The 15,235-nt window shown below is 37.0% G+C and overlaps 1 protein-coding gene across 1 annotated transcript; it reads left to right on the top strand.

Annotated features, from left to right (window-relative positions):
* The first annotated feature begins 2,830 nt into the window (after window positions 1-2,830).
* On the top strand, window positions 2,831-14,874 carry LOC149286528 (aquaporin-2-like). The gene is made up of 4 exons (XM_089493893.1): window positions 2,831-3,190; window positions 9,765-9,929; window positions 13,009-13,089; window positions 14,674-14,874. Exons 1-4 carry the CDS (start codon window positions 2,831-2,833, stop codon window positions 14,872-14,874), a joined length of 807 nt encoding a protein of 268 aa, XP_089350019.1.
* The last annotated feature ends 361 nt before the right edge of the window (window positions 14,875-15,235 follow it).

Here is a 15,235-nt window from a genome sequence, read left to right as displayed (position 1 = left end):
AGCGTTTAAGAACACTACCTCAGCAATTCAATCTGACACAGATAGACCATTTTCCTTGGAAAACATGGACAGAGGAAATAAAGAAAGATAAGGGATTATTGGCCATGTTAAAGCAACAATTGAAAGATGCAGAAATTGTTTTCCAACATAAACAAGGTGAATTAGAACAAATTCAACATCAATGGAATGATAAATCTGGAGTTAATTGGTGGTCAAATTTTAAAAAATCAGTAAATATGTGGTCACAATCTTCGGTAAAATCCGCAGCTGGTAATATATTGTCAAATCCGATTGTTATTATAGCTATACTTGTTTTATTATGTATTGTTTATCAAAGTTTTCTTATGTGTAGAATAGGTAAGATATATAAACAAGTTAAGTATGAAGTAGATAAGGGAGATGGAATATTAAGGGAAATGATAAAAAGAGCACAATCCTCTCATTCCATAACAAATGTAGAGAAAAGGGTGTCTCATGCTAATGATTATCATATGGTCCCAGTTAAAGTATGATGTGATTGTAGTATAAATGTGATACGAATGTGATACGAATGGTGAGTAAATGTGTATATTTGAAAAGATATGATAAGGATATTATCCTATCATCAGGGGGAATTGTAAAAGATTCTAACACATTTAACATCTCTTTTAACCCTAGTAATATGAAATGGACCATATATAATTATTGGTATAGGCAATAGTCAAAGATATGTAATCATTGTTCATAAATAAATGATTATTAAGATATATTAATATGTTTCAATGATAGGCTTCAAGGTTTCCTTGACCTTAAGATATGGAATGAAGGATTTGCTGAACAGGCGTTCTATAGATAGGATAGTAACTTGCTAATGCATGGTATAGTTGTAACTCTAAAAGGGCATTACAATATACGTACAGTGACTACCTAAAATAGGATTTCGACGTGTAAAGATCTTAGTGAGCATGTTTACCCAATTAGGTGAAGACCAATAGACTGACATCACTATCCAAGGCACATATAAGCTAGGCTTTTGTAAGACATGGAGAGGCATGGGAAGAGAGGTCGAGAGAAGATGTACTTGCCATCCACGGACTCTTCACGTCCCAACACTCCCTCCCTCCCTCCATCCTCAGGAATGCATAGGACAGATGTCATGAACTAAATTCCTCTCCAAGGTTTTGTAAGACTTGTTTCGTATTTTTGTTACCTACTTTTTATATTCTTCGTCTATTTTTGTTCGTATTAAATGTTTCACCTTTGTTTGCATCTAAGTGACTCTGCCTATTTTTGACGCACATACATTTATATGTGTTCCAATTATTTGAAGTTTGTATTTGGCCCTATATACATTTTATTACAGTACACAACAAATTATATATTTTTTCCTGGAAGCAGCCTGCCTATGCCCCGAAACAGCATGCCTGTGTCTCCTCTGCCGCTGAAACGGTCTGTCTGTGCCACCTCTGCCCCTGAGCCAGCCTAACTGTGCCACCTCTGCCCCGAAGCAACGTGCATGTGCCACCTCTGCCCTTGAAGCAACCTGCCTGTGCCACCTTTGCCCTGGAAGCAACCTGCCTGTGCCACCTTTGCCCTTGAAGCAACCTGCCTGAGCCAACTCTGCCCCTAAAGCAGCCTTCCTGTGCCGACTTTGTCCCTGAAGCAGCCTGCCCCTGGAAAAAGCTACAGGGCTAACTTCGCAATCATGAAGACCATTTTTCCACCCATGACATACAAGATTCGTCAGTGGTTACAAAGGGATTCAGCTACCGACAGGGCCGGACTGGCCCACAGGGAAACCGGGAGATTTCCCAGTGGGTGGCAGGTCCTGGGGGCCGCGACCCATGCGGCTGCATGATCGGTGGGGGTGTCATTAACATAGAACAAAGGCCCGCAGCAACCTGGATTACTGGGGTGGCAGTTGCAACCGGGCCCACCACTCTTGGGGACCCAGGCGACCTACGCAATCACTTCTGCTGGGGCCCTGCTGTTTATGTCTTGGTTGCAGGCACTCTGTGGGAGCAACTTCTCTTGTACCATCCAGGGGAAGCAGGAACCCAGCTGAGTCACATCAATTTATGTTATGTCAGATGGTCCGCTTCCCCTGGGCGGTAAAGGGGACCATACCCTGAAGGGTGCACATGATTGAAGGCAAACTTGAAGGTGTGTGCTGCCGTGTGATAGACAGAGTAGCTAGGAAGGCACTTTGTGGGAATATATTGTAACACTAAACTTGATGTGGTTGAATGCAAAGCTCTGCACAGTTTTAGATCAATGGTCTCAGGTGGTAAAATGTAATAGGCCATCTTGTGATAATTTCACATCAGACATTAGGACATAATTTAAAATTAATTTCATTGAGCATGAACGATCACAAGTGTTAATTTTGGCTATTTTGAGCTATTTTAAGCTAGCACTAATTACTTCTGCTTCCAGTGTTGGCTGTAATTATTTGTTATCAAACATGTGCAAGGCATTTACTATGATGAAAATGGCTTATTTCCATGCACATACGTGAGTACAGAACAAGATATATACATAGTAAAATAGTCTATTCGTGTCACCTTTTCCTTAGTAAAATATCAGAAGGTTAATGAGGAGTAGTGGGTGATTTATGTCTAATGTATTAAGTTAGGCGGAGTCAGCAGCAGCCTGGAGCTGGAAAGTTTTTTGTCTGCAATGGATAGGAGCTATTATTTTCTGAGACGTAGTTGCCACCCCTATTAAAATTGGAATCTCGTATATAACATGTTGCAATACTCTGGCATAGTCATTAAGACAAGGAAGAGAGGAAAGTTACTCAATATAGGGCACTATTTATTTTCTCTCATTTATACATTAACAGTTAACAATGAAGGAGATATGTACTGGGCCCTTTACTAGGGCATTTGCAGCAGAACTTCTGGGCACTTTGATATTCGTCTTTTTTGGCCTTGGCTCTGCTATGAGGTGGCCTTCAGCACTTCCAAGTGTCCTGCAGATCTCTGTCACTTTCGGCCTGGGTATAGGTACTCTTGTCCAAGCAGTAGGGCACATCAGCGGTGCCCATCTCAACCCAGCTGTGACGGTCGCGTTCCTGGTGGCATCTCAAATCTCCGTGTTCCGAGCAATCAGCTATATATGTGCCCAGCTCTTAGGGGCAGTGGCTGGAGCAGCCTTGCTGTATGAGTTTACTCCGGAAAGTGTTCATGGTAGCTTTGGTGTTAATTCGGTAAGTAGTCATGTGACATCCCTTTTTTTGTACCCAGAGATGATTATAAGACACACCAAACAGTTAAAAAATATAATTGAAAAAAAAAAGAAATTGAAAAGAAGAAAAAGCAAACTATTTTGCAGCTTATAAATATGCCCCAATATGGGTGTGAAACGCGTTAAATTTCTGTCAGCTTTTCCTCCCCACTGATGTACCTGTGTGCACACTTTATTTATGATAAATCTTTGGCGCAAGTAAGTGTTTTTTTTGTGGTTTTTTTTGCCTTTGGTTGATGCAATCTTGGAAGCACAATGTTTTCTCCCAGCACCTTGTTTTATCATTTGTCAACATTGACTGGTACTTCCAACCAGATTTGCACTCAGGTTATTCTGTTTTATGGGTTATAGTTTAGAATTTAAAGATCTGTACTGTTGAGTCTGTATTGTTGGTTAACTTTCATAGATCTATACCATTGAGTTTAATAACACAATTAATAACACAATTTCTACAAATTACCTGTCATCATTTTACCACATTTGCACATAAATATTTGCATTAAGTGAAATTTTGGTAAACATTGCTAGCAAATACATAGAAAATTATAATGAAAGGGTTAATTTTGTCATAAGTAGATAAATCTCCATTCCTAGTTTGAGCAAAAGGAGCAGTGTGCCATAAAATAGAAGAAATAAATACTTGCCAAAAGCAGAATCTGATGTTATCACTGAGTTTTGTAAGTTTATTATATTTAAATTCATAGTTGGCATGTCAGGCAGAATACTGTACTTGGAAATAAGATATTATCTTTGTTAAACTTTTCAAGAGAAGTTATCAACACGTTAATTAAGTAAAATAACATTAAGGGACTTAAATTCTAGGTAACAAAACAGTTCAGTTGGATCCATTGAAATTAAACTAGCTTGTGCGGTTGTGTTTTTTACATGTTACTTTTTTAAAAGAAAATGCAACAAATAACAATAAAATGTCAAGTCATCTTATTTGTGATGTTGATCTTTGTAACAGAGCATTCCCTGTGAGTTTAAGTTTATAGTTTTTTTTTTCCAGTTTTTAATGGTTTTTACCAATCTCAGTTGAGCCCTTGAATTTCACATTGTTGTGAGTTATGGAATTGTAGATAACCTTATTATTTCATCTAATATATGTCATCATCAAAACTGTTCTAGCATATCCAAAGATCAAAACCCTGGACATGATTGTGTGACTCAAGATTTTAGATCATTTTTTAGGTCATCACGGACAGTCATTTCATTAATTTATATTAAGAAATTTACAGAAAGTGAGATGCTGAGAGAAACTTGATATCCATGTCCCCTATATGTATCTATGTATGTGTACATGTATGGACCAGTTTTAGCTACTAGAATAATGGCTGACACAGCATAGTGGGTGTCCAAAAGTAAGTTTAGTGTTCTTATCATCGACAAGAAGAAAAGAAAATGTACTGGAAGGAACATTTAATTGGTTGAAAATATAGTGAAAATAAACACTTTTCAAACAGTGCAAAATAAATATTTTTTATACATTACCCCCATTATTCCTCAGGTTGTTGGACGCACTGATGAGTTGAGTCTTTAATGATTAATGTGCCACTAAACTTTAAAATTAACTTTCTCTCCTCTTTAAGAAGTTTCACTGTCTGCTTGCAGATGATTCTGTCCCCATCACTTACTCACTGCTCAGTACATCTTATTTTCTGACATTTCTTGTGGTAAATGAAAAATAATTCTGGCTTCTGACTGTAAAGTTAAATGGCTTTTTACTGTGAGCTTGTATATCTAGTTTACCTTGGTAAAAAGATTAATAATTTAATGTACCTAGTTGGCTTTCCATTAAATTCTCGAATTTATATAATTTTGATATGACTTTATTTCTTCTTATTTTTGTGTTTATTGCTTCTTTAATAGGGAACTTGGAATGAAAGATTTGTGGTCTATAATTAATCTACAGTTGAAAAGTTTATCTCTCCTCTTGACCTCATTTGTAATAATAATAATAATGGAATGCAGTTCATAAATGTACTAATTAGGAAGTCAATTAAGTTGATTCATAGTTGTCAATTATAGTTTTGATTTACGTATGTACGTACAACTCCCACTTCAAAACAACACGCTTTTGAATATTTCCCCATAACCATGAAGAAATATGGCTTGGGATTGTTCTAAATTTGAACCTTGTGATTATATGGAGAAGTCGCATACACTGTCATTTAAATAGATGTTGTTCTAAATAATTTCTGAAGTGATAAGAAGCTTTTCTTCATATTATTATATTGTGACATTTTGTTTCAAGTATACCTTAGCATGCTGTACATATAAATCAGAATTGCATAAGAGAACAAAATGTTACATTGGTGGTTCTATTGTTATGATCTATAACTACATATCCCCTCTCGCGCCTGAGGACTTTCAAGATGGGCTGATTTCTTTATTTCTATTGTGTTGATTTACAGAACAAATTCCAGCACTGAGTTTATTCTAATTTTAGAACCTGAAATGAACAAATGTATACAGATCCCCTCCCTTTATACATTATTATGTTGCAAAGTCATTTTAGCAGCTGGGGATATCTCCCCAAATCCTAGGCCTCCCTTATTGCTGCCTTCCCTTTTCTCTGACAGTCAAGGTTCCAGAAACCTTTATAATCTCATCCATATACCCAGCCACTCCTCTTGCCGTGCTTTGTTTTCTGAAATGCACATTCTACGTGTAACAAACTAACAGCCATATGTGATCACTTCACCTCTAGTTTCCTGCCGCTTCTCGCTCTAACTGAAACCTGGCTAACCCCTTGTAACACTGCCTCTGCTGCTGCTTTCTCCTATGATGGCTTCCACCTCACTCACCCTCCCAGACCTGAAGACAGGAAGGGTGGTGGGGTAGGCTTCCTTCTCTCCCCAACATGTACCTTGCAACCTATTTCCTCTCTACCATCACTCTCTTTCTCTTGATTTGAGGTCCATGCTGTCTTGCTATTTAATCCTTGCTGTTTTTCTTAACCACCTCTCTATGTCTTCCTCTGCTCCAATGTCCCTCCTGTCTTCCTTGGAGAATTCAACATCCTGGTAGACACCTTTTGAGTCCGGAGTTCTTTTCATTACCTCCTCCTTTGATCTCACATAGCATTACCTACTCATCACGCCCAGGACCTTATTTTTTCCAGCATGTATTCTCTAACTGACTTCTCTAATTCCCCTTCTCCCCCCTCCCCTCTCTGACAACCACTTCCATTCATGTTTTCTCACTTTGCCTCCTGCTCCTTTTTCTTTTCTCCCAATTACCTCACCTAACCAGAGACCTTAGCTCTCAGTCTTCATAAATTCTTATCTGATGGAAACCCTCACCTCTTTCCCATCTCACATCTCAAGCACTAACTTTGCTACTTCTCTCTATAACTCCACCCTCACATCTCTTGAAGATGTAGCCCCAATTACTACTTGTTCTTTAAGATGCTCACATTCCGGACCTTGGTACACTACAGTAACCCGACAATTTCCATGTTACTCCTGCACTGTTGAACGCAGCTGATGGAAGTCTCATTCTATGTCTGACTTTTTACACTATATGTTGATGCTACTTTCCTACTACTCTGCTCTTACCCTTGCTAGGAAAATCTACTTCACCTCCCTTATCTCCTCACTTTCTCACAACCCTAAATGCTTCTTCAGTATTTTCAATTCCCTTCTTTAGTACTTTCAGTTCCCTTCTTCATCCTATCATAACTACCCATTCCACTAACCTTACTGCTTCTGACTTTGCCACATACTTCAATAATAAAATCGAAGATTGAGATATAGTATAGTTACACAGCCCCCCTCCTGCCCTTGGCCTCCCTTGACTCCGCACCCTCCCATACACTGAACTCCTCTGCCTCTTTAATATTAAACCAATTATCTCTGATCACTGAAGATGAGGTTCATGATCTCCTTCTATCCTTTTGTCCACCCACATGTGATCCTTTTTCATCTCACCCAGTCTCTCTCTAATGTACTCTTGTCTCTACAGTAGCGCATATATTTACCTCTTCCCTCTTCACTGGATCTATCCCATCCTCCTTCCACTATGCTACCATAACTTAAAATACACTCCATGGACCCAACTGATCTGTCCAGACTTATTTTCCTTACTCGTCGCTTTACTAACACCTCTTCCCTCGGTTAGTCTCTTCACTGGCTGCCTGTGTACTTCAGGTTTCATTAACTGACTCTTACTTTCAAAGCTCTTTATAGTGAATCCTCTACTTACATCCCTCACTCATAGTTTGTGTGGTTTACCTTGTTTAAAGTTGTTCACTTAAAAGTGTGTAATTTCTGCTAAACTTTCAGAGAGATCTATTATCAGCGATTAATGATGGTTATGTGTACTGACTATATGTGTGATGAGGAGGAATGAGAAAGAATGTTCTTGTGATTCCTATGGTGATTCTATCACATTTACACTCTGCTACAAAAATGCTCTTTATTCATAAAAACATAGAAAGTGACAGCGGATAAGAACCATTCGGCCCATCCAGTCTGCCCATAGACACCATGCAAAAATCTTGATATATGCATTTCAGTGTTATATTACAATTATTAATCAAATTTTTGTTTCAAAAACTAAAATTGTTAGAAAATCCAAATCACAACACTAGCAATTGTGAACAAAGTATGTTACAGAGTTGTTTGGATTAAAATAAGGAAGGTCATTTTTCTATTCATATGGTTGAGGACAATTTAAATTTTAAGTTTACTTTTCTGCTTTTAATTGTCAGTCATTTCTTAATGGTGATGTTTTGTACGAAGCTGAAAAAGCTACTAAAATAGTTAAAATTTGCATGGATTTAAATGTCTTGGGTGTTGGAGAATTACAGCAGACTCCATACGCAATAACATCTCATTGTTAGAAAAACAAAACAGATTTCTGAGTTCTTTTTTCCTTTAACTGATAATTAAATATGTTTTTTTTTATTAGATGCAATCTTCCTCTTTACAAAACCTCCAATAACAATAAAAAGGTGATAAAATAAATGTTTCGAATTCATGTTTTTACATAATTTATGATGGTGCATAATCAGGTTTACTTTAAACAGTCAGAAGTTAATGCCTTAGGCTTAAAACACATCACTGCTGCCAAACAAATTATTTAAATGCTAATAAAGAATAAAGAGCACATAAAAGATGCAGTACCATGGATATAATAAATCCCTAACTGATCTCAGTTTTTCAATTACTATTTCCAGTTTCACTAAGTGACTTTTTAAATAATTTCTAAAATAAATGAGATGTGTAACATTAGCAAGCGTGGCAAATATAACATATTATAAATTCTTAGCTTACATTAGGTTCCAAATAAATAGGTGGTAGCTGAATTTACTTCTCATATAATATTCAGTCTGGGGAGATTTCCATTCAAATCAAAAAGAAGGATTTTTAATAGTTTTCCCTGCAAATAATTTTTTTTAAAAAAATAATTAGCTTTGGCTTCTGCAGAATGGACATTTTATTTGTTTAAGATGTAGGATGGGATAAAGGAAATATATATTGGACATTGACCGTAACCCGTTCTATATGTAGGGTGTTTTGTGCCACAAAACCTGAAACTTTTTCAGCATGTTTCCTTGATTCTCCTTGTATCCACGCAAATTATATTTTGTTTATTCAAGGACAGATAGAGCTTTCTTTTTATGCTATTTTAGATGTATAGTCCATTTGAATAATGCATTAGAATAATTAAATAAAGAAATAAATAAATAAAATAATTAAACACCCCACATGCTTAGGTTTTTCATTTTGGAAGTTACAGGGCACAAAATAGAACATCCCCATACCCTTTCCAAACTTGAAATTTTAAAATTTTATTTTCTGTAGGCTATGTCTCATTTGGTACTGTTTACCAGCCAACCCACAATTTTTAAAATGTATTTTCTTACCTTGCTGATGCTCCCGATCAGTCTCATAATGGATGTCTTGCTTTATTGCGCAAGACTTCCAGCATGAAAAGGTTGAATGGCAGTTCCTAAAGACTGCCCTTGGTGCAAGGCAGTCCCCTGCACCGAGAACCTCCAGGTAACCGGTCATGCTGTCACCAAAAGGTTTTGGGACACTTTTTTATAACAGCATGGATTGTCACAACAAGAAGACATAGTCTTAAGCTATATGGGCAGATGTTTTAAAGTAATATCACAAAATATAACTTTACTGAATGTCACTTCTAGGTTTCCTACCAAATAGTATTACAAAGTACATATAATACCACAAAATAAATTGCACATTTTATATTAAATTCCCAGTAACCTCATATTGTTTTAGTTCCTGAGAATGCATATGCTAGTAAAGAAGAGAATGGGGCTTTAGGATATGGAATATTGGATGGGTTATGCTTTTAATTCATTTAAGACAATTGCTTATAATGTGCATATTATGGATGATTTTATATGGAATGAAACCTGTTAACTGAAGAACAAAATTGTATTGCTCTAGTAATAACATTTAATGTTAATAAACCACCACACAGTGAATGAAAACAATGACATTTAAATCTCTTTGGGGATTTTCAATTGGATTGAAGATCTTATAAACATTTCTTTCTCCTAGCCTAGTAACAATGCCACTGAAGGACAAGCTGTCACTGTGGAAATCATCCTAACCCTCCAGCTTATCCTTTGCATTTTTGCCTCAACCGACAGACGAAGAAACGACAATGTTGGATCCCCAGCTATTTCCATTGGGCTTTCCGTTGTGCTGGGACATCTGGTTGGGGTATGTTCTACAATAATCAAAATGTGCTGCTTATTTACTGGTTGAAATTCTGTTTTTTATCATAACTGAGTAAACAGCCAGATTGTATAATAATTATGTTTGTTTGTTACCAAAGAGTTTATCTGAACAAGTGATAAGGATGCAGCAATTACGTTAGGAGAATGTTAGCAATTAGATTACATACGGTTCCCAATACTCTTTTGAGGTCATAGTACACATATTCATATATCATTAACATTGCTCAAAAAGTATTTTTTATTTAAAAAAGTACTTTTGCTGTATTTCCAAAATAAAATGACTTCACTAAATTTGTGTGGGCAGAAATCTCTGTTGCGTTCCATGGAAAGGAATCAGTTAACCAATGTGACCACAATAATGTTCCTATATGGCCATAGTTATGTTCTGCAGGCTACACATAGATACCCGTACAATACGTGATAGACTATTTCTGTTTCATTCCAACAAGGTCCTATAAAATGTCTTAACTGGTGGCTCCATGTGGCTCCATTTGAAAAATACATATATATATATATATATATATATATATATACCCATGTCCTCGTGGGTATAAGGACTATGTACAGTTGTCCATGCAGCCATATATTCTGGCTTGGCCAACTAAACAATGGGTCCAGGGGAACAGTAGCTCTTCTGTCTTGTAAGAGGGGGTAGATTGCCCGAATGGGGATTATGGTCCCCAGCGCTCCACTGCTCCGGTGCTATTCTCCCATGTAGCCCAGTTACACTGTGTAGGTCTGAACCTACAGTACCTACACAGTACCTATAACGCCATATCCCAGCACACAGCATAGAAGAAGGTTACTATGGACATCAGTGCTTGGGGCTGCTGGTACACTTCCCATTGGCTAGATTAATGCTCAGCCAAAATACACCCAGTGAATGCACAACACGAAATTGTGCCAATTTAGCCAGTGTTTCTCACCCACATTTTAGGTGACGATTATTTTAACAAACAATATCTTCACAAAATATAAAATTATTGTATTACTCCAGGGCAAAGTATTAAATCTCCAAATGGTATATGGTTTTTACCGTGCAAATAAACATATACACATTCTTATAGCCAACAGACTTCGAGGATGATATGTAGCAAGAGGATTTTTATGTTTGTTGATATTGAACTAATTACCAATATTAATCATTTTATTTGAACATCAATTAATGATTTTTAATGACTACCAGAAATCATTTATTTGATAACATAAGCCATCCTTACTTCAATTTGCTATGTTGTTTGATACCGAGGCATCTGGAACCCTTAAGCCCATATGTCACTTCTTTTGTAAAACAGAAGTTAACTTCTACAGGCCATCATATTTTAATGGAAAAACCCTTCAGTCCTTGAGTTATGTTGCCAGTATAATAATTAATAATGTGAATGCATTTTTGTCTTGGTAATTGTAAACAGTGGTAGATCATCCACTAATGCTAAACAGAAAAGCTTTTGATTATGTAAAAAGCCACTTTACAAATTAGAAACAGGGTTTGTCCTCTTATAATAAATTAATTGTTCTACACACTGTAACATGTGCCTCATCTTTAAACTTCTGTTTGGGCAGCTGAAGTGGCAGATTGGGTGATTAATGTGGCACTTGTGTCCAGCGGCCCATTGGGCATTTGCCCTGTGTGCCACATAGCCAGTCTGGGTCTGGTCAAGACCTTAAAACAGACAGTTTATCAACAAAGCCAGATTATCTGTTAGGCACTCTAGGTTATCACCAAGGCTCTGAGTCCACAGACCCTTTTGAAATGTAACTTTCAGGTTGATGATCTCAAAACACCTATCAAAAGTAGCCCACTACTGTGTGCACATGATAGAGCAAAGAGGACTGTGTTTTTGCTGGAACAGAGCACAGTTCACATGTATGGCCAGATTATGTAAAGGACCAGCATAGGACATTATCTTGGATACCAACTGGCCAACAGTGCCACACATTCCAGCTCCAGAAGCAGATCTTGTGCTGCAGCGTGAGGCCATCGGCTGGATATGCCCGGAAACAGGCAACCCAATCATGTGGTCACCTCATCATGGTCTGACCCTGGCATAGGATGTCATATACCAGCACCTGTTGAACTAGACACAGAGCCACACACCTCTTGCTTCTTCCATATAACATGATGTACAAAGACACCTTTGTGTCGCCAGAAATAATTTTTATAATGGGTATGGTGTGCCTTAGATTGAAAGAAAACAAATGTATCTTAATAGGATGAAAATTACTTAGAGTGAAAGAAAAAGGATACCATTTAATGGGATGAAAAGGACTTTCTCAGGACAGTTTGCAGTTGTTTCAAATCCTTTACTTTATTATTTATTATGAAAGGCCAACACTGGTAGGTTTCTCCTGCAATAAGGGCTTAGCTAACCCTGTATAATGCATACGTCAGTGAGTAAAGAGGCTTTAAAGAAAACTCACCAGGCCAGCCAAGCTCTTGTTCTGGCAGAAGTTGACTGACTGACACAACTCACCTGCCAACTCTACCTTTAGAAAATAGGGTATATAGGACTGGGTTGAATGTATTGAAAAAAATAAAAATAAAGAATGAGTACAGAGAAATTAAAACAATGTGGTGTGTAAGAGGAAAAGTGTGAAAAGGGAAAAAAAACAAGTGGGGTGCAGGGAGAGGAGATAAATCAGACAGAGATTTGTAATTATACAGAAAAGAGTTTATGGTATGCCTATTCTTCTGCAGATAAGTGCATTTGTATGATTACATTTGTGAAATGATAGGGGAGGTTATATTGGTATTATGCGCATTCACTGAAAAAGTACATTAATTGTTCAGCTGAGCTGCTACAGAGAAAACTTTCTGACCATGCAGTTGTCAACCAGGTTAATTTCTTCAATCAGTTCTGGGTTCAAATCAATAGACTTAACATAAAACAACAAAAGAAGAAACAGAACTGGTTGCTAATAGCGAACAGCATGCTCTGTACTCCAACTCCCAAGGTTTCCTTGTTGGAATATGTTTTTTCTAATCTTATAAACATTGCCAATTACAAAGATCTCGCTTGTCTAAGACACGCCAAGCATTTTATTTTTTCTTTGTACTTCAGATTTACTTTACTGGCTGTTCCATGAATCCAGCTCGCTCTTTTGGGCCTGCAATGATTGTCGGAAACTTTGCAGAACATTGGGTAAGAAAGATATCAGTAGTCTTTGTTAAAAAAATACATTATTCAAGTAAAGGAAGTATAAAACATTTCCAATTAAAGACTGATAAGCATGAACACTTCAACACCTTATCGATGGAGATATTTGGACTGGTTGAGAAACAGTATACCTCAAGATTCCCAACATTAAGTCGGTTTTTGACACCACCTGTCAAACATGGGTTACTTATGACATCATTTTTTTGTTGGTGATCTGTCCTTATGACAGCTATAATTGTTCTTCTTAAGGACAGAAAACGCCACAAAAATATGATTTTAAACATATTGAAATAATAAATAATTTATTTGGCAATGGTTTGACTTTTGTTATTGTTCCTGTGTTCTAAACCTGCTCTCCAGAGTGCTCTCCACATGGGGCCTATCCTATAGCACAGCCCACAACCACTAGAAATGAGATAATAAGGAAAGAAAGCAGGGAATTTGTAAACATGGAAAATGTACCATAGCATTTATTATACCTTTTTAAATAATAATTATTGTGTGTACATACCTAATAAAACCTCAAGAATGGTGATGAAAAATAGCATCACTACGTCACAGTGTAGCCCTTCCAATGAATTTATATATGTATTTTCAATTCTGGTGCTAATATGCCTACTAGCTATGCCTACAAAGCTTTGAAACCCAGAAGCATAGCATATTTATGCTTTAAATTGAATTAAGGTTATTTGTTTCCCATCCTTTGACTAGATATGCTGATGTCCTACTATCATGCTTTTGCAGAAATTCTGCCATAGCAACTAAAATACAAAATGTCTGGGCAATAATCCCTTAAAATTACTATTTCCTGGCTTTGATTATGCTTTTTATAGAATTCCTAAATAATTGTTATACTCATTAAAGGGACAGTTCCTGACAACCCCATTAACAAAGTACTTAAGTTACAGTACTCTGTGAGTAATATGCAGCATATAAAGAAGAAATAAACCACTTAGCCAACCTATTCCTTTTGCTGAAGCGGCCTCCTCTGTGGTCTAACATTTGTTGGCCTTGATTTGCTGCTTGAAGCAGCCAATACGTGGCAGAAAATGTCTACTAATTATTTCAATGGGGACACTTACCGTGCATGCACACTAGAGTCTGAATAAGCCACCAGCCGCAGTTCGGCCAAACATATGCATATGGGGGAATCCATGGAAAGTTAAAGGGACCATTCAGCTATCATATGCATTAAAGTGCATATTATTCCTGAAATGTCCCTATATATATATATATTAGGACTAATAATAAAATATGATTTTTGGGGCAATAAGTCACAACAATGTTTACAAGTAGAGCAGTTGTGGCTATAGCTTAGAGAAGGGACTTTATAGCCAGGGTGGAATACACTGTGGAAACTGACCGCAGAATATATAAATGTTCTTAATAAGGGATTTGATTTCTTTTTTGGCAAAGCATATTATAATTGACTAAAGAAAAGAACAAAGAATACTGGGAGCTGCAGAGATGCTGAGAGTTAAATGGGATTTTTAGCTGTCCCAGCAAATATACTTGAAAGAACGAATTGCAGCTTGTCTCTGTAATGCATTTTCTTTTTGTATTCTGCAGATTTTCTGGATTGGACCTCTAGTAGGTGGTATCATAGCATCCCTGATCTATAATTACATCCTTTGCCCCCAACAACAGAGTTTTGCAGAGAAATTAGCTATTCTCTTGGGGAGAATGCCTACAGAGGAAGAAGAAGAAGAAGAATGGGAAGAAAGACAAGAACAGCCTAGGAGGAAATCCATGGAACTCCAAACTTTATAACCTCAAATATCATAGCTAAAAACTGTGACCATAATCATAAACTTTATTTCAAAATATGACAATATATTTAAGAAAATCTGGAGCTATCCCACTGTGTACTCCCAGCTGTTGTTGTACTAGGACTTTTTTTGTTCCTTAGTTTGCTGCTAAGACTTCCAAAAAGAATGTGACTTGTAGACCAACAGCAGCTGATGGTTGCAGTTGAGTAGACTCCATTTATGTGAAGGATATACATACATACAACAATGACTGTGCATAACTGAAAAAAACCCTAGACAGCATAATCGGTCGTCCTTTCTTTTTTCATTTTTATCAATATAAGAAATAAGATATTTAAGTCACATGTTGCGATTAGCTGCAC

The sequence above is a fragment of the Sceloporus occidentalis genome, unplaced genomic scaffold, assembly GCF_023333645.1.
Source record: "Sceloporus occidentalis isolate IW3139 unplaced genomic scaffold, rSceOcc1.0.p SCAF_68, whole genome shotgun sequence".
In the NCBI taxonomy this organism is placed as follows: Eukaryota; Metazoa; Chordata; class Lepidosauria; order Squamata; family Phrynosomatidae; genus Sceloporus; species Sceloporus occidentalis.
Note: the sequence above shows the minus strand (reverse complement) of the source record. Positions and strands in the feature narration are given on the sequence as shown.

Excerpts from the sequence above, each read along its gene's own strand:
- LOC149286528 (XM_089493893.1), top strand. The coding sequence starts at position 2,831 with ATGAAGGAGATATGTACTGGGCCCTTTACTAGGGCATTTGCAGCAGAA. Across the intron at positions 3,191-9,764 it reads GTAGCTTTGGTGTTAATTCG|CCTAGTAACAATGCCACTGA; the intron begins GTAAGTAGTCAT and ends TCTTTCTCCTAG. Across the intron at positions 9,930-13,008 it reads TGCTGGGACATCTGGTTGGG|ATTTACTTTACTGGCTGTTC; the intron begins GTATGTTCTACA and ends TTTGTACTTCAG.